The sequence below is a fragment of the Leopardus geoffroyi genome, chromosome C3, assembly GCF_018350155.1.
Source record: "Leopardus geoffroyi isolate Oge1 chromosome C3, O.geoffroyi_Oge1_pat1.0, whole genome shotgun sequence".
NCBI classification, from domain to species: domain Eukaryota; kingdom Metazoa; phylum Chordata; class Mammalia; order Carnivora; family Felidae; genus Leopardus; species Leopardus geoffroyi.
This window is the reverse complement of record NC_059338.1, coordinates 65,016,111-65,037,132: the sequence shown is the minus strand read 5'-3', so window position 1 is coordinate 65,037,132 and position 21,022 is coordinate 65,016,111. Positions and strand designations below refer to the sequence as shown.

The following is a 21,022-nucleotide window of genomic DNA, read 5'->3' as shown; positions in this document are numbered from 1 at the left end:
ATCTTGGCACCTGGGACCTTCAAAATCCCCAAACTTCAAAGAGAGACTCTGGGGTGTTTGAGGTCACCGTTTGAATGATTATGGCAGAAAAAAAAGGTAAAGGGTTTTTTGAGATTTTTCGACACGAAGAGTTAAAATGAAGAGGCTGTTGATCTCTTCTTAGCCCTCAGTTAACCGGGTCCTTCACCTGAGTGGGGGCTTCACGGGCAGAGTTATTACAAAAGGGAACAGAGGCCACAGCATATTTGAGCATCCAGGTGATTCTTGGAGAGGTAACAGCAGGCGAAGTGACACTGATTTCTGTCACAGGTGCTGTGATGCTTCAGAAGAGTGGTTCTCAAAGTGAAGTGTGGTCCCTGGACCAGCAGCATCGGCGTCACGTGGGAACTTGCTAGAAACGCATGTTTTGGGGATTTATCCCAGGCCTACTGAATCGGAAATTCTAGAGGGGGAGCCCGGCACCCTGTGTTCACAAGTCCTCCAGGTGACTGAGAAAGACTACAGTTTGAGGACCGCCGGATTAGGCTTTGAATGACCAAGTGGTTTGGATTCTGATTAGATTCCACATCCAAGTGGTATCTGATGCCTCTATTAAAACCACTAACGGTAGGGGCACCTGGGTGGCTCAGTCGGTTAAGCGTCCGACTTCAGCTCAGGTCACGATCTCGTGGTCCGTGAGTTCGAGCCCCGTGTCAGGCTCTGGGCTGATGGCTCAGAGCCTGGAGCCTGCTTCCCATTCTGTGTCCCCCTCTCTCTCTCTGCCCCTCCCCTGTTCATGCTCTATCTCTCTCTGTCTCAAAAATAAATAAATGTAAAAAAAAATTTTTTTTAAACTACGAACGGCCAATCGTAGTCAGACATGGTACCCACCCTTAGTGGGAGAACTAACTGGGCAGTCACAGATGACCAAGGAGAGCCATCTAAGAGGGCTTCCTGGAAGAAGTGACATCTGAAGGATAGGGACTTTGCCAGATGAAGAGCCAGAGGGGAGGATGTACAGAGGGAAGAGGGACGATGGCTGGTGTCTGAGTGCCCTCCAACTGAAAGTGTGCTCAATCACTGGGAAACTCGTTACCAATTCACAAGCAGGGGCCCCATCCCAGACGGATTCAACCAGAACCTGCATTTTCACAAGATCCCCTGTGATTCATATGCACAGTGAAGTTTGAGGGGCGCTGCCTTTTTTAAGGGACCTGAACGTAACTTAACAGGAGTGGTAAGAGGGGAGCCTAGATGGCTCAGTGGGTTGAGCGTCCGACTTCGGCTCAGGTCATGATCTCACGGTTCATGGGTTCGAGCCCGGCATTGGGCTCTGTGCTGACAGCTCGGAGCCTGGAGCCTGCTTCGGATTCTGTGTCTCCCTCTCTCTCTGCCCCTTCCCCACCCCGCGCACACACACACACACTCTCTCTCTCTCTCTCTCCCTCTCTCTCTCTCTCTCAGAAATAAATAATAAAACATTTTTAAAAATTAAAAAAAAAAAGAGGCATGGCAAGAGATGATGCTGGAAAGGTAGGCAGGGGTCATGTAGGACCTCACAAATCATGAGGAGGTTTGCAATGGGGGATTCATAACAGAAACGGAAGGATCTGAGGTGCTTTGAGCCGGGGAAGAACACGGCCAGGTGTGAACAGATGGGTGCAACTTGGAGGGAACCTCGCCCGAGAAAACAATCCCACTGGGGATGAGGCAGGCACTCATCAAAATGAACACTTATCAGAAAAAAACTAGGAAATAAAGCCTTCTGGAGATTGGAAGGGCAGATTCTTCTGGATATGAACCAGACGCACTCCACCTGCTGTCAGCCGGCAAGCGTGAGACGCACAGAACAGGCACCACCTCCCGCGAAGGTGGACTGGAGCCTCTCTTGGCTTCCACGGTTCCAGCAATTATTTCATGGTTCTAATTAGAAAGTGGTTATTAGCGTTTCCTACGGCACTACTAACCCAGCTGTAAACCAGTGCCAGAAACACAGTTTATAGAGCCGTAAACAGCGCCAGTAATGGCTGGAGCTATTTGTGCAGAGCAGTAAATATTTCGGCTTGTTGTTACACAAAAGAAAGATTGTACTTTCTTTTTTTCCTTGAGAGGGGGCGTAAAGAAAGTGAATTCAATTTGCCCCCGAGGGCTCCGATAATTGTGGTTGCTGCTCACTGTCAGTTAGATCCAAGGTACAAATATTTAGGTTAGGGGCCGATGGCCCTGCAGCCAGCTGCAGGCCATAAAGTCCCCGTCCACCTGCAAGTAAACATTCACGAGCCTCCCCCGTGTGCATGTGGAGTGAGTCACAGGGGAGCCTCCCCAGGGAGGAGCCACTCTGGACCCCCCCTCCCCCACACTGAGCTCCAGAGCAAATCACCTGCGTGCCGCAGATGGGGTCCTCGCACAGGTACACGCCTGGGGACTGGCCGTCCTGCAGGCTGCCCGTGGCCACCTCAGACAGCAGGTCCTTCAGGTTCTCCTCTTTGCCCCACACTTCCACGGCTGAGATCCGCACCGAGAAGCGGGCTCCCGTCTTTTCCTTGCGTTCGTTTATCAGCTTGAAGAGCCAGGAGATAGCACAGGGGATGATGCCAAGGTTCTGCATGGAGTCGTCCTTTCCGATCATGGTGTAGGATTTCCCTGGGGGGGGGGGCGAGGCAAGGCAGGAACACGGCTTGAGTGTCCCCCTCCACAGGGGAGGTGGGGGGAGGGAAGGAAGGAGAGGAAGAGGCAAGGGAAGCGGTAAGCCTTTCCCGGTACTACGCGCTAAATGGCTGTAATAAAGAACGTGAGTGCCCAGACAGGATGAAGTCACGGCTCCCCTCGAGGAGGATCCCACACCATCCGGTCGCTGCACTGTCTCACACGCGGTGGGAAGGCAGACATCTTTCAACGCTATGACGGCCCTTTTTATCACCACCCCACAGATTAACTGCACATACTTACACTTTATATCCTTCCTCAAGTTCAATGCTGTGTCTCTTTTTATAGCATGAACAAATTCTATTAAGCTCTGGGTTGCTGCTTTGATCAGAGATCAAGAGGACAGAAGTGAGGTGAAATGAGTTTTCTGTCCCGGCCTAGAACTGGCCTCCCTCCCTGCAAAGGGGTGCTTTGGGAGCACCCCAAATTACTGACTTGGAAAGTGAGGCCTGCCGAGCCGAGGGACACAGGCCAGGAGTACGAAGGCACCCTAAGGGGGTCCAATCATCCAACCCCCTGGCCGGGTGCTCCCCTGGCCCCCTGACCCCCTTGTCCTTTCTCGCTCCGGCACGGGCCAGAGGCTGGGAGGCAAGGTCGGCTGTCAGGTGCTCCCCAGATAGGTCCTGACACGGTTCTGGGCTTTCCCCGGAGGGCTCTATCCACCGCCCTGAACCCAAGAGCCCCTGCTCGGCGCGGGTCCCTCCTCCTGCTGGCTCTCTGGGCCAAGTGGGAAGAACCCCACCCCGTTTCCTAGGTGACTGGGTCTCCACTTGGGACGGGCATTGCATTTTAGCAGCAGGAACCGTTACTGGTGACTCTTCAGTCCAGGCGACCGCCTTCCATCTGCCGACGCAGACCCCGGGACCCGCGCCGGAGCACGGGCTGTGTGATTCGGAACACAAACAGCAGAGACAAGCACGGCTCTCACTGACCCAGCTTGGCGTGGCCGAAGCAGAAGACGCAGCCGTCTGCCCCGTTGACCACAGACTGGATCACCTCCGCCACGGTCGCAGCACACACCTCGGCCTGACGGACACAAGAGGGGACACGTGCAGTGAGTGGACCGTGAGCAATGGCGGGGGGAGCCCGCCGCCCCGGGGCTCCGGTCCCACGGCCGGGGCGCTACGGACGGGTCAGGCCGTAAAGAAGTTCCTGGGATGCTCGAAACCGTCCGGTGCCTCTGCCTCTTGCAAGCCCGAGCCTCACATACACCGCCCGCAAACCACCCTTCTGCTGACTTGCAGCCCGTTCCAGCGGCCGCCTCCGCAGGCCAGGCAGCAACACGCTGGGACGAGAGCACAGCACAGGGCATTTTCATGGACCTCGTGGCCTTCCTGATCTGCCCTTCTGGGCTGCTGGACAAGGCATTTAGACTTTCCACTGGCCCTCCGCTAACTGGATCCTTCCTTTACTCACACACACACACACACACACACACACGGCATTGAATTGGACCAAGCTTGTTAGTGGAAAAAAGATGACATACCATTTCAAGAAAATGACCTTGGGAAACGTTGCATTTCTCACATAAGCAGGGGCCTGGTGATCTACATCGACTCTCTCTCCCAACCTCCCTCCTCGTTCTTGAGCCACGTCCCCTTCTCTTCAAAACCAGCCCTTTCTTTCTCTCTGGGCAGATACAATGTACAGTGTCAAAGGCCCCTCGTCAGCGTGTTATAACGGATGCTCTTCAGCCTGCTGTGTCTCGTCTGCCACATGACTCTCAAGTCCTCGGAGGGGGCCAGGCTTCTGAGAACTTTCGGTATTTCCCCATTAACACCCAATAAGCTACCGCTCCTCAAATGACAGGAACTCAGTACATTTTGTGGCCTGACTTGGGACATCTGGGAACTCTCTGGGTAGCATCTGAGGCTTCCAGGAGGACAAAACAGTGCACTGTGTGCTGTCCCCTTCCTGCCAGAGTCCGAACTTAGGGATGCACTCAGAGGCGTGAAACACCCGGGCTCTGCGGTCGGCGGGGCGGCGTGCCTCCCGGTGGGAATCCAGTTTTCAGCTCCAGGCTGCATGAGTACAACAGGCGTGAATACTTGGAAATCGATTTTCTCTCCCAAACCCAAACTGAAAAACCATACTCCACCCCCACCCCACTGTCTGTTCTGGTGGTGCCTCAACAACTCTGCCGGGGGCTCCTCCTGGACTTAGGGGGAGGGGGGGCAGGACAAGGCTGCCATGGGGACCACAGGATCTGTCACACCCCCAGGACCTAGGCAGCGAGAGGCTGGCTCGAAGCCCTGAGACTGAGGCAGTAGAATATTCTTTTTAATGTTTATTTATTTATTTGAGGTGTCGGGGGGGGGGGGGAGAGCACGCACGCAAGCGGGGGAGGGGCAGGGAAAGAGCGAGAGAGAGACTCTAAGCAGGCTCCTTGCTGTCAGCACAGAGCCCGACCCAGGGCTTGAACTCACGAACCGTGAGATGAGGACCTGAGCCAAAGTCGGAGGCCAGTCCATTGAGCCCCCAGGCGCCCCGAGCAGTAGAATCTGGAACTCCCCATGGGCACCTCTGCAGAGGGGGGAGAAGTTCTTGCTGCATGAACTCTGCCTCCTTTGGACATGAAGTGAGGAGGGGGGCCAGGGGGCTCACAGCCCCACCTGGAGCCAGCCACCAAACAGACGAGGGCTGAGAGCTGGTTGTGTGTGGACCAGAATCATCTGTGCAAAGGCCAGTGGCCACAGGAGACATAGGAGTGGCCTCACGGGGCTCCCCTTGCTGAATTCCTGCAGTTCCAGTGGTCAATGACCTGTCCATCTCGTATTGTTAGTGGTTGACAGTGGCCCCTGGGGGCTCCCTGCTGCCTTCCGTCTGGGGGGCCCAGAGAGGCAGGGAGCCTTCCCTAGCACAGACGCAGGCAGCAGGAAGCCTCCACTTACCCACATGCTGGAGTCCTCCCCACCGCCCTTCCTGCGAGGGACTGAATGTGTGCCCCCAAAACTGCTATGTTCAAACCTGACGCCCAGGGGCAGCTGTGGGGCTCAGTCGGTTAAGTGTCCAACTCTTGATTTCACCTCTGGTCATGTTCTCACGGTTTGTGGTTTCAAGCCCTGCATCAGGCTCTGCGCTGACAGTGTGGAGCCTGCTTGGGATTGTCTCTTGGTCTCTGTCTCTGTCTCTATCTCTGTCCCTCCCTGCTTTGCTCGCTCTCTTTCAAAATAAATGAATCAACATTAAAAAACAAGAAACCTAACATCCACTGTGATGGTATTTGGAAATAAGCCTTTGTGTGTGTGGGGGGGGGGGGGGGGCGGTGAGTAGGTCATGAGGGTGGAACCCTCATGAACGAGATCAGTGTTCTTGGGGAAGATGCCCCAGAGAGCTCCCTCACCCCGTTCAGCGGGAAGACAGCTGTGAATTGGGATGGATTTGGTCTTGTTGGACTTTCCAGCCTCCAAAACTGTGGGAAAGAAATTTCTGTAGTTTATAAGCCCGCCAGTCTGTGCTGTTTTGTTACGGCAGCCCAAACGGACTAAGACACATTCCCACAGCCAGACCCAGTGGAGGTCTGCCCCGGAGGGGGCAGCTGATGACTGCCAAGGCCACCATGGGTCCTAGGGAGGGTCCACCAGGGCAGTGAGGAGCAAGGACTGTTCCAATCATTGCTTAGCTGATGTCCCGAGAGACTGAGAGAAAGCCAAGTTCATAACCGCCTGGGACCTCCCTGGTGGCTGCAGCTCATGAGCCCACTGAGGACCTGAGAGCAGAAGCCACCACGCCCACTTTCCTGCTTTCCTGCCTCAGAGGCTCAAAGGGTGCTCACCTCTCGGGCGCTGAGGCTGACCATGACTGTCATCAGTGATGACACGACAGGCAAAGATAGCTCACAGTTATCGAATACTTGCCACGCTCCGGCTCTATTTCGAGCATCTCATATGTATCGGCTCAATGAATCACATTGATTTGGGTCTGTCTTCAGCTTACAGATGAGGAGGCTGAGGCCCAGAGAGGTGCAGTGACCCGCCCAAGGACACACTGCTAGTAAACAGCGAATAAAATGGCGGGAGGTCAAAGATGCAGGACAGAGAGATTACGGGGAGGAGAGCAGGAAGCGAGGTCTGCTCAGGAAAGGGACTACGAATGAGAGGCTGCATCTTTGAGCCTCAGTTTCCTTGCGCGGGAAGTGAACATGGCAAAACTTCTCTCTTTTACAGCACAGAATCCGAGAGGAGTCCAGTGGGTTAATGTATATGAAACTTCCCGAAAACCACAAATTGAATAGAGAAATGCAATGCATTATATTATTGGCGAATTTAACAAAAGAGAAGCTTCCGGAAGCGAGTGTGACAGTCGCGTGGAGCCCCGTGTGAAATGTGAGCAAACGTGAGCAATTAAAAATGGCTCTTTTCGGGAATAAATCTAAAACTCATTAACAGCCCGCACTTCATTTAGGGTTTGCTTTGGAATTTCTGCAACTTGGGGAGAACCGCTTCAGAAAAGTTTTAACTGTGTTAATTACATTACGTGCAGGCCATTTATTAGACACGATGTCAGGTTTAGATTAGTGAGCTGGGTGGTACCACACACACACACACACACATACACGCGCGCGCGCGCGCACACAAAAGTCACAGAGAAACTATCGAACTTCTTGGTGTTTTGTCTCTTCGTGGTGAAACTCTTTGGGGAAACCATGTGCCCAGCTCGTTAACGAACGGAGCCTGTGACACGCACTGTGTGTCTGTGGTATGATTCCGGGGCCCGTGTGAGTATCCTCTCTTCTACAGTCGGATGCAGCGTCGGAAACAAACAGGAGCTGCGAGCACCCTTGTCCTCAGGCTCCGCTGCAGGCATTGGCCACCCCGAAGCACCCTGTTTTGTACGAATCCTGGGAAGGGCCAGCCGGAAACGCATCCGAAGATGCAGCCGTCTGATGCCAGGACGCAGGCGAGGCAGGTCACCGCACACCTGTAAGCTGGGTGACGCGTCTACCGGAAGATTCAGCCGTGCCGATTCACTGCAGACGAACTGCACCAGATGGTGTGACTGAATCTTCCAGTGGACATCTGTTCTTACTGGGATTGGCTCCAGGAGCTCCGGTCCAGGAATCTTGGCACTCTGGGCCCCCAAGGAGCCTCCAAATTATACTCGGAGCAGAACGGCCATAACTCTCCACACTCCCTGTGTGTGTGTGTGTGTGTGTGTGTGTGTGTGTGTGTGTGCACGTGCCCCTTGCAGGGTGACTTTGCAGTGCCACCACTCAAGAGGCGGGGTCTCTTCCCACCCCTCAGATCTGAGCCAACCGAACGCAGCAGAAGCCAAGCCTTGTCAACGCCAAGCCTAGCCTCGGGAGGCAGATCATTCCACCGCCGTGAGTGCAAGCCCCGGAGAGCCTGCTGCTTGAGGAGAAACAACGTGGATTCTACACCAGCCTAAAGCCAGGCAGCCCCCAAACATGGGATAGACACGTAAGTGCGCCAAGCTAGAAATGGAAGAACGCTTGGCCGGACCATAGATTAACAAGGAATAATAAATGCTCGTTGGTTTAAGCCCCTGAGTTGTAACGCATCACCAGCTAACTAATAGGACGGCTGTCCCTCGCCTCTCTTCTTCCCCTCTACTCCACCTCACCGATTCAGGCCACAGGACTGCATGTGAGCCTCAGTTTCCCTGCCTGCCACACCAATGCCTCACTAGGACTTGCCCCCCATAGGGCCCTAGAACTCTGCCTGATTCAAACCCAGCTCCTCGACACACCCAGGAGCCCAGGCAGGCGTGGTGTTCTTAGCGGACCACACACGCCACCATCTTCGTGCTGTTGCTCCTAAAATTTCCGCTTCTGCCTTCCAGTCCCTGCTTCTGTAAGCCATCCGCGGACTGGCGCCCTCCTCCGCCCTCCTCCTTCTCTCCAAGGATGTCTTGTGTTGAAATCCTGGCACGATGATGCCACCCGAGGCCTGACACCGATAATTCAATGGGACCGAACTATTCAACGGAACTCCCACGGGTTTCCAAAAGTTGTACAGCCGGAAGAACTGACACGTCAGAACACTCTGAAAGACACCCTCCCAGCTCACAGGTCCTGGTGGACGGGGAAGGCTTCTTGGAACCAATCAACACTGCCTGAGCCTGTGGCTGGGGACGGTGGGAGGGGCCACACCCACCTGAGAAGCATCTTGAGGAAACACGGCATCGAAGGCAAACATCTTAGGGGGAACTTGGTTGCCTCTCTTCTGGAAGACGTTTTGACTTCCGCAGGTCAGGGGGTCATACAGGGTGATCTGCTTCTTCCGCGGGTCCACCTTTAAGAACGAGCTGGATTCGGAGGTGTCGCGGGCCAACGTGGAACAGATGCGAAGCATGACTTTCACCTGCAGGAAACAAAGGCGGGAAATGACGTGCAGTGACGTCGGTGGATACTTTATGATGGGGCACCCTCTATGCACTCTGGGGACACGAGCATCCACCGCGGCAGGGAACCTTCTCATGATGACACGGGTTAACGACATAACCTGGAAATAATAACAACATAACCGGAAAACTGACCTGTTTGTAACTACCAGGTGGCATGTTTTGCTACGTCCGTTACTTTCTTACAGAAACGGCACATCGTGTTCTTTATCTTCTTATTAATATAAACTGAAAATTAACTGTATGCTGGTGGGCCAGTCACACAGGCGAACAGGCAATCTGGATGGCCGAGGTTTGGGGGCTGGCGTAATTCCCTGGAAGAGGACCCCTCACAGATCGATAAACCACAGACATAAACGTTAGCTCCATAATTTACTCCTCGCCTCCGCTCATCAGGACTCTCGGAGACAAAAACCCACAGTTATTAGTGTCATCATTAAAGGCTTGTGAAATGGCCTGTTTTTAATGGCCAGCATTTGAAATGTGTTCCAAGAGCAATGGTGAAAAAAGATTCGTTCAAAACGTGTTATTTGGGATCCCATTAAGCGAGTGCACAGGAGTTGTCATTTCAGGGAAGGAAAGCGCGTCTCGGTGGGAACCGGGAGCGGGTCCCTTTAACCTGCCTCCTGAGGAAGTGACCACGGACCAGACATGACCGCCAGCCTGCTCCACCCCCACGGCCTAGCGGAGCACTCATGGAAATAAACCGCCTGCCCCCGAGCCCTAAGGTGAGCCGAAGTCAAGCTGCAGCCGCACACACAGCTCTGGAGGCTCAAGTCCTGGGGAACTGGAAGGTGTTTGCGCCCTTATCAGCCTCTGCTTCTGTGTTGCTAGTTCAGTCCGAATGTGGCAGTGAGCACCTGCTATATTCCAGCACTGGGCTAGGCTCCCAAGACACAAAGGCTGGTGATACACAAGGTAACAGACAGAGAGAGACAGATGATTTTTTTTTTTTTATTTTTTTTAACATTTATTCATTTTTTGATAGAGAGAGACAGAGCATGAGTGGGGGAAGTGCAGAGAGAGGAGAAGACACAGAATCCGAAGCAGGCTCCAGGCTCGGAGCTGTCACGGCACAGAGCCGGACGCGGGGCTCGAACCCACGGACCGTGAGATCGTGACCTGAGCTGAAGTCAGACGCCTAACCGACTGAGCCACCCAGGCGCCCCCAGATGATTTTTATAATACCACGTGGTGAACCCTGCAGCTCTGTAGGGGGTTCTTTTAAACCTCATCTCTGTGTCTTGCCTTCTTCATCGGATCAGTTGTCAGGTCTGATGAAATGTCAGTCAGGCAGTTTCGCAGAGAGGGGTTTATCCATTTTTAAATAAAAGATTTCCAACATGCAGAAATGCTCCGAGAATAATCTGCATTGTGCATAATGGAGCGAGGGCACCCTCCTGTTTATCTTCTCCCTGTCTGTTGAGACACGGGAACTGGCCTGCAATGTACAAGGTTGACGGGCACGGGCCTCGTCAGTTGCCCTGGCTGTGTCCCAGCGGTGCTGGTTCCCATCCCTTCAGAACAGCACTCAGGGTGGATCTGGAGGCCGGGTGTCACAGTGGAAGGAACCCGTGGCTGGGGTGAGGCTCTTGGGGTTTAAATCCTGGTTCTCCCGCTGGGGGGTGTCATATAAGGACTCCTGCCATTTCCTGGGGGTCTATTGTGTGCTAGGGCTGTGCTGTCACCCAAAGGACATTATTGAGTCTGACAAGCCAATGCATAGGTACCCTTGTCCAGATGAGACAACTAGTGCTCCAGAACTTGCCCCAAATCTCTGAAAATGTTCGTGGTAAGGCTGGGCTCTGATCCCACCTCTGTCTTGACACCAAAGCTCATACTTTTTACATCATGACAAGTACTGCCTCCCATATGTGGTCCAGCCTTTTGGAGCCTCAGTGTTCTCACCTGTGTGATAGGGACAATGAGGCCTCTCTCAGGGGACCATGGGAAGAATGAAAGAAATTGACCTGCAGAGTAACCAGCGCAGGGTGGGTGCGTGATTCCTGTTTCTCTCCCTCTTCCTCCTTCCCCCGTACTCGCCTCCCTCTGAATTGTGACATCCTAGCATTCTCTGATCACCGTGTTAGCGGTAAGGTTTTAGAACTTCTCGCCCCGGATGCCGGGTCCCGTGAATCACAAACGGGATGCCACGGGGGATCCCTGCAGACAGCGCTAGGGATTACGCACTGGTCCTCGCAGGCTCCTACGAGTAAAACACCGTCACTGTGTGTGTGACAGCAAGCAGCACATTGGTCTACATTCCGTTCTGGCAATTCTCTCGTTCACTGTGAACGTCTCCGTGCTGATTTCAGCCCCGCTCGTGCGGGTAGATCTGCCCCAGTCACACAGCAGGTGTGCCGAGGGCACATATTCAGACAGCAACTTTTGGTAGTGTCTGGGGCCTCCGGGCTTTCCGTAAGCAAAGCCCCTCACCCGGCCTCTGAGCACTACAAGTCAGAGAGGATGCAAATGCCAGGCAGAACTGATGGAGTCACATGGCCCGCTGCTTTTCGATTTCACAATTTCACATGCAATTTCTGGGTAACCAGAGGTGCTGAATGTAAAATATGAGCCAAGCCAGGCAAAGGCCTGCATGGCGACGTGGGAGAGAAGGGGCTGAATTAGCGAGTCATTTGTCCGGGGGTGGGGGGTGCTCCTGCATCCTAATGAAGTTCCGAGCCTGCCCTCCAATTTCTGCAGACAGGCTGACGGTGCTGGCCGCTGGTCTGGCCCAGGAGACATGCAGTCCTTTCAAGACCCACTGAACTCTGGGTGGGGGTGGGGAAATGCCATTCTTTTCCTTCGCAGTTCATTTAAATAAATGGATTTTTTTTTTCTCCCCTTAAAGGAAGGAAATTGGGTTTTTCTGCTTGACTTCCTTTGTGCCAATTCTTCCCTCATTCCAGCACTTGGCGTTTGGCTTAATCCTCTGTAATTAAAGCGCTTTGAAGATACCACTTGTGATCAAGACGGTCCCCCAGACTTGCCAGAAGTTTTCATTTTTGTTGCAGATGCTGGTGGGTTCCCGGGGGCACCTGCTTCAGCCCTTCCTGTCCCTGCTGCTCCGGGGCACAGAGAGGGTCCCTGCCGTCCTGAACACCCACAGCTGTCTCCCAGCTCTCAGGGCAGGGGGGACGATCCCTGCTTTCAGTTGCAAAGGCAGGACTGGCAAAATGAGATCCAGAAAACCAGGGCGCGGTCTGAGTGGACACGTTCCAACGACAGGAGGTTGGCATTTCCTCGACCAACAGCCACCCTCAGTGGTCAAGACCCCACTTTTGCCTCATCTATCTAATGGCTCGGCAGCCGGTGGGGCCGGCTGCAGCTCTGGGCGTCTTGCTCATCAACCACGGCAGCCTCCCTCCCTGGACGGCCCGAGACACTCCAAGAGGATTTGCGAGAGACTCATTGACAGAGGCAGAACCTCGCTCCTGGGCTGTGTGGACGCTCCATCACGTTGTGGCCACCACACGGGGGATCCTGAGCGGTGGTCCCCATGGGTGCTCACTGTTGCCACCACATGTGATCATGTGCACAGATGTTCGTGTCCACCTCTAGTCACGGAGAAGAGAACCTGGTGTGGACGTAGGGGGCTCCTCACTGCCCCTCTCTCTACCCAGAAGCTTCCCAGCTGGAGGTTTGCGTCAGACTCTAAGGAAGGTTCTGGCCAACGTGACCTTTGGAAGGCTCGCTCAGCAACAGAGAAGACCACGGATGGTGGTGAGGTTGGTGGGGGTGGGGAGAGACCACCCATCACCGTTCTCATGTGCCAGCTTTGTTTACAGTCCTTTGTGGGGCCCCGCAATGAAGGCCCTCAACAGACACACAGGAGACAGTGACTGGCCCCTGGACCGTGTCGCGGCCACGGGAAATGCTCAGTGCACCTGTGTCACCAAGGATACGTCGTTTCCCCTACAAGGCTAGAGGCTTCAGAGTCAATTAAGTGCTGACACCTTGCACGCCTTTTTACACTTTTATATTTTGAATCTCCTTACGTTGATGTCCAAGCCCACACTCTTTAAAAAAGTTTCTTTCTTTTTGAGAGAGAGAGAGAGAGAGAGAGAGAGAGAGAGAGAATCCCAAGCAGGCCCTGTGCCATCAGTACAGAGCCAGACGTGGGGCTCAATCCCACGAACTGTGAGATCATGACCTGAGCCAAAATTAAGAGTCAGACGCTTAACCTTCTGAGCCACCCAGGTGCCCTCCAGTCCACAACTTTTTAAGAATCAGGTCACTAGAAATGAATCAAGGTGAAGTCAGATCAACCTCACAAGAAATGCCATTTGGGCATCATTTTTGTTCTGATCGCAGAGTATTAGAGTTATCTTTGATCCTTCCAGATCTGTTCTTTGTTTTTTTAATCAAAAAAAATTTCAATGTTTACTTATTTTTGAGAGAGAGAGAGAGAGAGAGAGAGCAGAGGCAGAGAGAGAGGGAGACACAGAATCCGAAGCAGGTTCCAGGCTCTGAGCTGTCAGCACAGAGCCTGACCTGGGGCTTGAAACTCATGGACCATGAGATCATGACCTGAGCTGAAGTTGGATGCTTAACCGACTGAGCCACCCAGGCACCCCTAAATTTTTTTTTTATTTATTATTTTGTATAGAGTGAGCGGGGAAGGAGCAGAGAGAGGGAGGGAGAGAGAGAGGATATGAAGCAGGCTCTGTGCTGACAGCAGAGAGCCCGACTGAGCCACCCAGGTGCCCCCAGATCTATTCCTAAGTTCCTAAAACATGTCTGGGAAGGGTTCAAGGCAAACCAGAGCCCAGTGTGACAGGTTCGTCAAAATCCACCAAGAATAGTGAGAAAAGTGAACAAGTCAGATGGTTTGGAGGAGAGTCTGGAACCGAAGGGCGCGTTAGCTGAGACAGAACGGCCAACCCACAGAACCAGTCTGTTCCAGGACCCTGCGTCTTTCCTGCTGAGGCCGGCGCCTGTGATGGAGACGCCGAGGTTCCTTGTGACAGACGCGAGCCACGGAAATATCCATCACTCTGTCCTCTAGGCGACCTTGTCCGCCTCAGAAGAGAGAAAGCCAGACTCGGTGCCCCAGCCCTGCCTGGTGGGAGTGGAGGCTGGACGTCCGCGGAGGGAGCACTGTGCTGGCCTCACCGCACACCAGGGTGACTTTCCTGCTTTCCCTAGATTTTCAGGTGGGGTTCAGCTCTTGAGGGAGAAATGAGAGACAACAGAAGGGTCCCTGCATGGGATGAGCCAATCTCCTTTCTTACAGGTTCCAGGTGTGATGGGCACCACGGTGAGCTAGGAGCCAGGGGACCAGGTTCTAGTCCAAACGTCACCACCACTGAGTGGCTGTGTGACTTCAGGTGTGGACCCTGGCTTCCATACCCCTAAAGTTGGGCTGTTGTACCACCCACGACCCCTGTCTTGAAGGACAGGTGGGAAGCAACGAAGAAATAAAGGCAGAATATAAAGCAGTACACGCATGTAAAATATTATTCAAGAAAGAAGAAAGGAAGAAAGAAAAAAGAAAGAAGGAAGGAAGAAAGAAGAAAGGAAAAAAGAAAAAAGGAAGGAAAGAAGAAGGCATATTCCTCAAATCAACTAGTGTAAAATAGACTTTTCTATACCAGGTGAATGACATCAGAAGCCTTTCTACCAGCCTTAATTTTTATTTTATTTTTTTAAGTTTATTTATTTATTTTGAGAGAGAGAGAGAGAGAGAGAGAGAGAGAGAGAGAGAGAGAGAGAGAGAGAATCCCAAGCAGGTTCCACGCCATCAGCACAGAGCCTGATGCGGGGCTCGAACTCACGAACTGCAAGATCATGACCCGAGCAGAGTTCGAGAGTCGGACACTTAAATGACTGTGACAGCCAGGTGCCCCTACCAGCCTTAATTTTAAAACTTAAAGCAAAAAATTCTTGAATGAGCCTGCCCATACATAGTGACAGGAGCGATGGGATCAAATGACTTTCCTCCCTCCCCCCCAACAAATTAAATTAAAGACCAAGTGGTCTGCTTCTATCTTTTGCAAAGGTATGCGCGCCCTGTTGAATTTGATCTGAACCTCTAAAATCTGGATGTGGTGTTTCCCTTATTTCATTCCTTTCTTTCCTGTCTTGATCAGATGTTCTGGATACGCTCATGTTGTCTGCTTATGGCTCATTAGTCCCTTCCAGAAGATTCTCCAGACATTAAGAGAGATGATCAGAGGACAGGAGCCGTAAACAGTGTGCCCCCAGTATGTATTCTCAGCACTCTTACTTTTCTGACCTACCACGAAATTCAGCAACCCTCCACATCCTTCCGTGCCTAGGACATTCTGACAAATCTACTGTAAAAGTTTCCAAAGGGGATTAAAGGTGTAATTTTCCAGCTGTTATGTAAAGGACACTCTCCACTTTATAACCTAAGATTCTAGTGCTAACCCACCACCGACACACCGACCCCCATATACATGACTTTCCTTTCCCGTTCGATTTACCCAATGTGCCTGCTTGACCTGACAGACGAGCTGGTGGAAGTCTCGAATAACCCTGATCCTGGGAGGGATGGGTGGACGAGAGGGCCGTGCTCCCTAAGTTAACAGAGGGAGCCTTTAAACATATCTGAGACTTGGGTTCCATCCAAACATAGTTATCTTTACAGAATTATACAGATCCATGCATCACAGCTCAGTTACTTGCAGAATCAAACTAAATCGGACAGAGTTTCTTTGCACCAAACTACAATAGTAATCCTACTGACCCAGTCAAGGTTCATGGGGCCATTCCCCCAGAAAAGGTCCAGGGGAACAGGATCCGGTGCTGAGTCTGGGGGCTAGGAGGGCAGATGCCACGAGGCTGAGAGCTCCCCTGGCCTATCTGGGGGAGCATCTACTCTGTGTTGACAAAATCAGTGACTTCATCACTGACTCATCACCAGCCATCTGTACCACGGCCATAACTTCTTTACAAATTTTATTAAAAAAATTTTTGTAGTGTTTATTCATTTTTGAGAGACAGAGAGACAGGGCACAAGGGGGGGTAGGGCAGACAGAGAGGGAGACACAGCATCCGAAGCAGGCTCCAGGCTCTGAGCTGTCAGCACAGAGCCTGACGCGGGGCTCGAACTCATGAACCACAAGCTCATGACCTGAGCTGAAGCCTGACACTCAACCAACTGAGCCACCCAGTAAAAGTTTTTAATAAAATTTATTTAGAGAGAGAGAGATTGAGAGAGAGAGAGAGAGAGAGAGAGAGAGAGAGAGAACATGAGTGGGCAAGGGGCAGAGAGAGCGGGAGAGAGAGAATCCCAAGCAGGCTCCATACAGCACAGAACGTGACGTGGGGCTTGAACGCACAAACCATGAGATCATGACCTGAGCTGAAACCAAGAGTCAGATGCTTAACCGACTGAGCCACTCAGGTGCCCCGAATTTTATATTTACAGGGGATCTTCTCATCCTTATTTCCATTTGATTCCCCACAACAGCTTTATCAGGGAAACGTTAACATGGACATTATCACCATCATCCTTACTTTAAGGGCAGTGGGTACTTAAGTGACTTGCCCAAAGCCAGTTGACCGCTGGCGAAGGTGAAAGGGCAGGGGCCCTTGACCCACTCGCCCTGCAGTGAGCGTCCTGGGTCAGATAGCGCCAGAGAAGAGGCTTGTCCCTTCCACCAAAGCCAGCAGAGCCTGAACCTGTTCATTGGGGGGCTGGGCCAGAGCCGAACCCCCTTAAAGACAGGGTACTGTCCCTGCGCTGGGTGGCCGGCTTCTCAGGGGTGCCAGCGGGTGAGCTCATGTGGCGCCAGATGGCACATGATGAGCGGTGATGCCATCAGAGAGGGGAGATTTACATTATTAAAAGCCACGCCGGGAAAGGTGACAGGTGGTAGCACCAGAAAGCTAAGCGTGAGAGGAGCATGTGCAGGACCAGAAAATGGAGCCCAGTAATGAGATGTGCTCGCTAAGGAAGTGCTTCGGGGAGTGGGGACGGGGGGGGGGGGGGGGGGGAAGTTCCCCGAAGCTCCTGTCTGGTGCATGTGTCAGCCTCAGCCCGCAAGCCCAGCAGGGAGGAAGCATGGCCCAGAGGGGGGTCTGCAGCCAGGGAAGGGCTGCTGGGGGCCAGGCAGCCTCTGGGAGCGAGGTCCCTCACTCCAATTAGCAGGCCGGGGAAAAGCTGGCCGGGCTGGGAGGGTGGAGGCAGGCACGTTTCAGGGGCTGGTCTGGCAGCAAGGACTGGAATTGTGACAGCGGCCTACATACAAGAGGCCCCATCTCTTAGCTCATCGTGTTAGGGAACTCATTTCGCATGGATGAGCGGGTTTTAAAACGCATCCTAAGACACAGTCCTTCTTGGGTCCAAAGCGAAGTGGGACATGGGGTTCTCGGGCGTCCCTGGACGAGCAGCTCCAAGGCTAAGGGCACTTGCTGTCTGCCTGGCCTCCCTAGGACTATGTGGAGGGTAGCCTGGAGGCTGGGGCACACGCTCTGCCCACAGGCTGCCTGTGTTTGAGCTCTGGCTGCACCGTTTACCGCGGTGTATCTGCACGAGTGATTTAACCTCCCGCAGGCCTATCTAGAAGCTCGTCCTGACAACAGTACCTTCCTAGCGGGGTTACAGTGATCATGAAAAGAGCCGCTTATGACTGTGCTGCTACATGAGTGTTTAATATATACCAGCTATTCTTTTCTTTTCAATTTGTTTTCAATGTTTATTTATTTATATTTGAGAGAGAGAGACAGAGCACGAGCAGGGGAGGGGCAGAGAGAGAGGGAGACAGAATCCCAAGGGGGCTCCTACCTGTCAGCGCAGAGCCCGAAACAGGGTTCAAACTCATCAAGCATGAGATCATGACCTGAGCTGAAATCAACAGTCGGACATTTAACTGGGCCACCCACATTAACAGGGCCACCCAGGCGCCCCTGAAATTTTAGTATTTTAAAAATTTATAATATACATGTACAAATTACTATTGTTGAGGGTATGAGTCTACTGGAAAGATCATACACTTTAAAGTCAGATGCCAGCTCTTACCAGCTGTGTGACCGTGCACATTTTATTATTTTATTTCATTTTTAAAGTTTATGTGGCGAGAGAGTGAGCACGTGTGCACATGCGTGGCAGAGGGGCAGAAAGAGAGGGAGAGAGAGAATCCCAAGCAGGCTCTTCACTGATAGCACACAGCCTGATGCAGGGCTTGAACTCACAAACTGTGAGATCATGACCTAAGTCGAGATCACAAGTCGGTTGCTTAACCGACTGAGCCATCCAGGCGCCCCTAAACATATCATTCTAACGTAGCTTTCTCATCAGTAAAATCGGGATAATAATCCCGACGTGGAAGGATTTACGTGATTCTTAGGCAAAGAGTCGTGCCAAGCCCTTGGCACAAAGCAGGTCTCCATAACGATCACAGTCACGTTGAACCCACACACGTGGCGGCCCTGTGAGAGCATACACCATCAGGAACCTAACACAAGGTCACCCCTCTCCCAGCAATGTCTTCAACCACCTCTGACCCAGGGGCTCAGGAGACCGTGAACCTTACTGGTTTATGCCACACGAGAGGCCTGGAGACACAAAGCGTCACCCCACTGCTGCAGGACGTTGCCGAGGCCACCTCGCCCCGGGCCCACCAATGTTTACAGATCCAAGGTTAAGCTCAGGACTTCCAATTCCCAGCCTCTCTTTCTTCTGCCTGAATTTTGGTAAATCCTGGGGAAGGGGCAACTGCAGATTTTTCCGAATGCTGGGAAGGAAAACTACTGTGGCTAGTTTGTGGTTACTATATTTTATCTTTTGGAAATACCCCATCCCAGAGATAAAACGGCACAGAAGGACCTTCTGAGAGAGGAGCAGTGGGCACGCCTTGCATCAGAGTTCTTTCAGGCGCACACAGCTTGGCATTGGCCCTTATTGTTAATAAGGGCCCATTTACCGCTAAAGCTCACTCATGTGTGACGACTGCACAGCTAAATAGTAGATCTGTCATTAAATAGCGGACGCTCAGGAAATGTCACATCTGCCGACGCAGACCCCGTCTGTCGCCAGAGAGGTGCTGTCTGCCTTTGGAAACACCAGGACAAAAGGGAAAGTTACTTTTCTTTTTCTGCAGCCCGTTTTATTATAAATATGAAAACTGCAGCTTGCTAAGCGGACACTTGACGCTGTGTCTGGACCTCACTGCTGCGTTCTCCTGGGCCTGGGACTTTTTACTATCCCACGGCTTCCGGTCTAGGGAAGTGACACCCAGAACTCTGAGAATAAGTCGAGTGACCCAGTCTTGGGACCACCTAGAAATACCAGCTGCCAGATACTGCACGGAATCCGGGGAAACACCGTAATAAACAACCTGTTGTCTAAAACAAAAAGCCATTCTTACCATCTAATAGTTAGGTATGTACCTTTCTTTTTTTTTTTAATTTTTTTTTTTTTAACGTTTATTTATTTTTGAGACAGAGAGAGACAGAGCATGAACAGGGGAGGGGCAGAGAGAGAGGGAGACACAGAATCGGAAACAGGTTCCAGGCTCTGAGCTGTCAGCACAGAGCCAGACGCGGGGCTCGAACTCACGGACCGTGAGATCATGACTTGAGCCGAAGTCGGACGCTTAACCGACCGAGCCACCCAGGCGCCCCAAGGTATGTACCTTTCTGGTATTCATCTCTGACGCCCGTTTTCGATATGAAACGATCACTTAGGAGCACTGTCCGTTCTGAACTGTCCGTTCAGCATGAAGACTTTGCCGGCCTCTAGGCTGCTTGCCTGGCAGTGGGAGCACAGGCATCCTTGGGGCCCACTGGGAAGGTGGGTTCGGAGCAAGTGGGGAATCCTTTCCTTAAAGAGCCGTGATACACGACCCCCAAGCCTGGGCTCCTGTCCAGTGTGGAACCCCGTAGCCTCAGTCTCAGGCAAGAGGAGAATCAGGTACGTGTCCTAGTGAGAACAGGCATCTGGGGAACTTTGGGGTCAAGGGGCTGAAATCTGGAACAGGCTTAGCTGAAAGTTAGGAAGTTGGGTAAATTAACCTGCATTGAAGGCTGACAGGCACTCAGTGGACTGCCGCACCGAGCCCTACATTCTCGTGACCCCCATACGCTGAAGAAGGGGAGAAGGGGCTAGAGGAGCAGAAAGACGCCAAGCCAGTCCCAAGTCCCGGGCCCTCGGTAAGTCTTAGATTTTCATCCTCAATAAGAAAGAGTACGAGAGTGCACTCACCCCGGCATTAGCCACAGTCACCCCCGATTCCTTGTCTGTCCATTTCTCTCCTTAGAAGTGTACCTGTGCTGTTCCACTACACACGCGTGAAACACACACTGTTCCCACTGGGGGGCCACGGGGGCAGCCCGGTCTCGTGACGTAAAAGGGATTCCGTTTTGGATTACTTTATTTCCAAGTCGTAGGCTTGGAACGGAAGCAACTGTCACCCAGTTCGGCTCCAGTGAGCCCCAGGCTTGCTGAGGACGATGGCATGGGACAGACCTGGACAGCCCGCGGGGGAGGTAGGTGATGCGCTGGAGAGAGGAGGGGGTGAAGGCCAGCCGGGGGGAAGTGTGAAAGAGAAACTCCTGCCCCCTCTGGCCAGGGGTGAGCCGCTGGCCCTTTGGAGTCCCCCTCCCCGCCCCTCTGCTTGGCAGAGAAGCCCTCGCTGGCGGCAGGACCCATGTTCAAAGCAGAACGGGGAATTCTAATACCGAGGATTATGCGGAGGACATGTTTTCTCTTTCTTTTCTTTTTTTTTTTTTTTAATTTTTTTTAAATATCTATTTATTTTTGAGACAGAGAGAGACAGAGCATTAATGGGGGAGAGTCAGAGAGAGGGAGACACAGAATCTGAAACAGGCACAGAGCCCGACGCGGGGCTCGAACTCGAGGACCGGACCGCGAGATCATGACCTGAACCGAAGTCGGCCGCTAAACCGACTGAGCCCCCCAGGCACCCCTCTTTACTTTCTTTTTAAAATGTGGGTGTACAGGGGCGCCTGGGGGGCTCAGTCGGTTGAGCTCAGGTCATGATCT

General features: G+C 52.7%; 1 protein-coding gene across 4 annotated transcripts in view; it reads right to left on the bottom strand.

Annotated features, from left to right (window-relative positions):
* KIF26B (kinesin family member 26B) overlaps window positions 1-21,022 on the bottom strand; it is a 478,254-nt gene that overhangs the window by 85,033 nt on the left and 372,199 nt on the right. For all 4 annotated transcript variants that reach the window (XM_045453192.1, XM_045453195.1, XM_045453194.1 and 1 more), the window contains 3 exons: window positions 8,802-9,008; window positions 3,618-3,711; window positions 2,360-2,622 (listed from right to left, as the gene is read on the bottom strand). In XM_045453192.1, coding sequence (XP_045309148.1) covers window positions 2,360-2,622; window positions 3,618-3,711; window positions 8,802-9,008 — 564 coding nt within the window. The remainder of the gene's footprint in view (window positions 1-2,359; window positions 2,623-3,617; window positions 3,712-8,801; window positions 9,009-21,022) is intronic.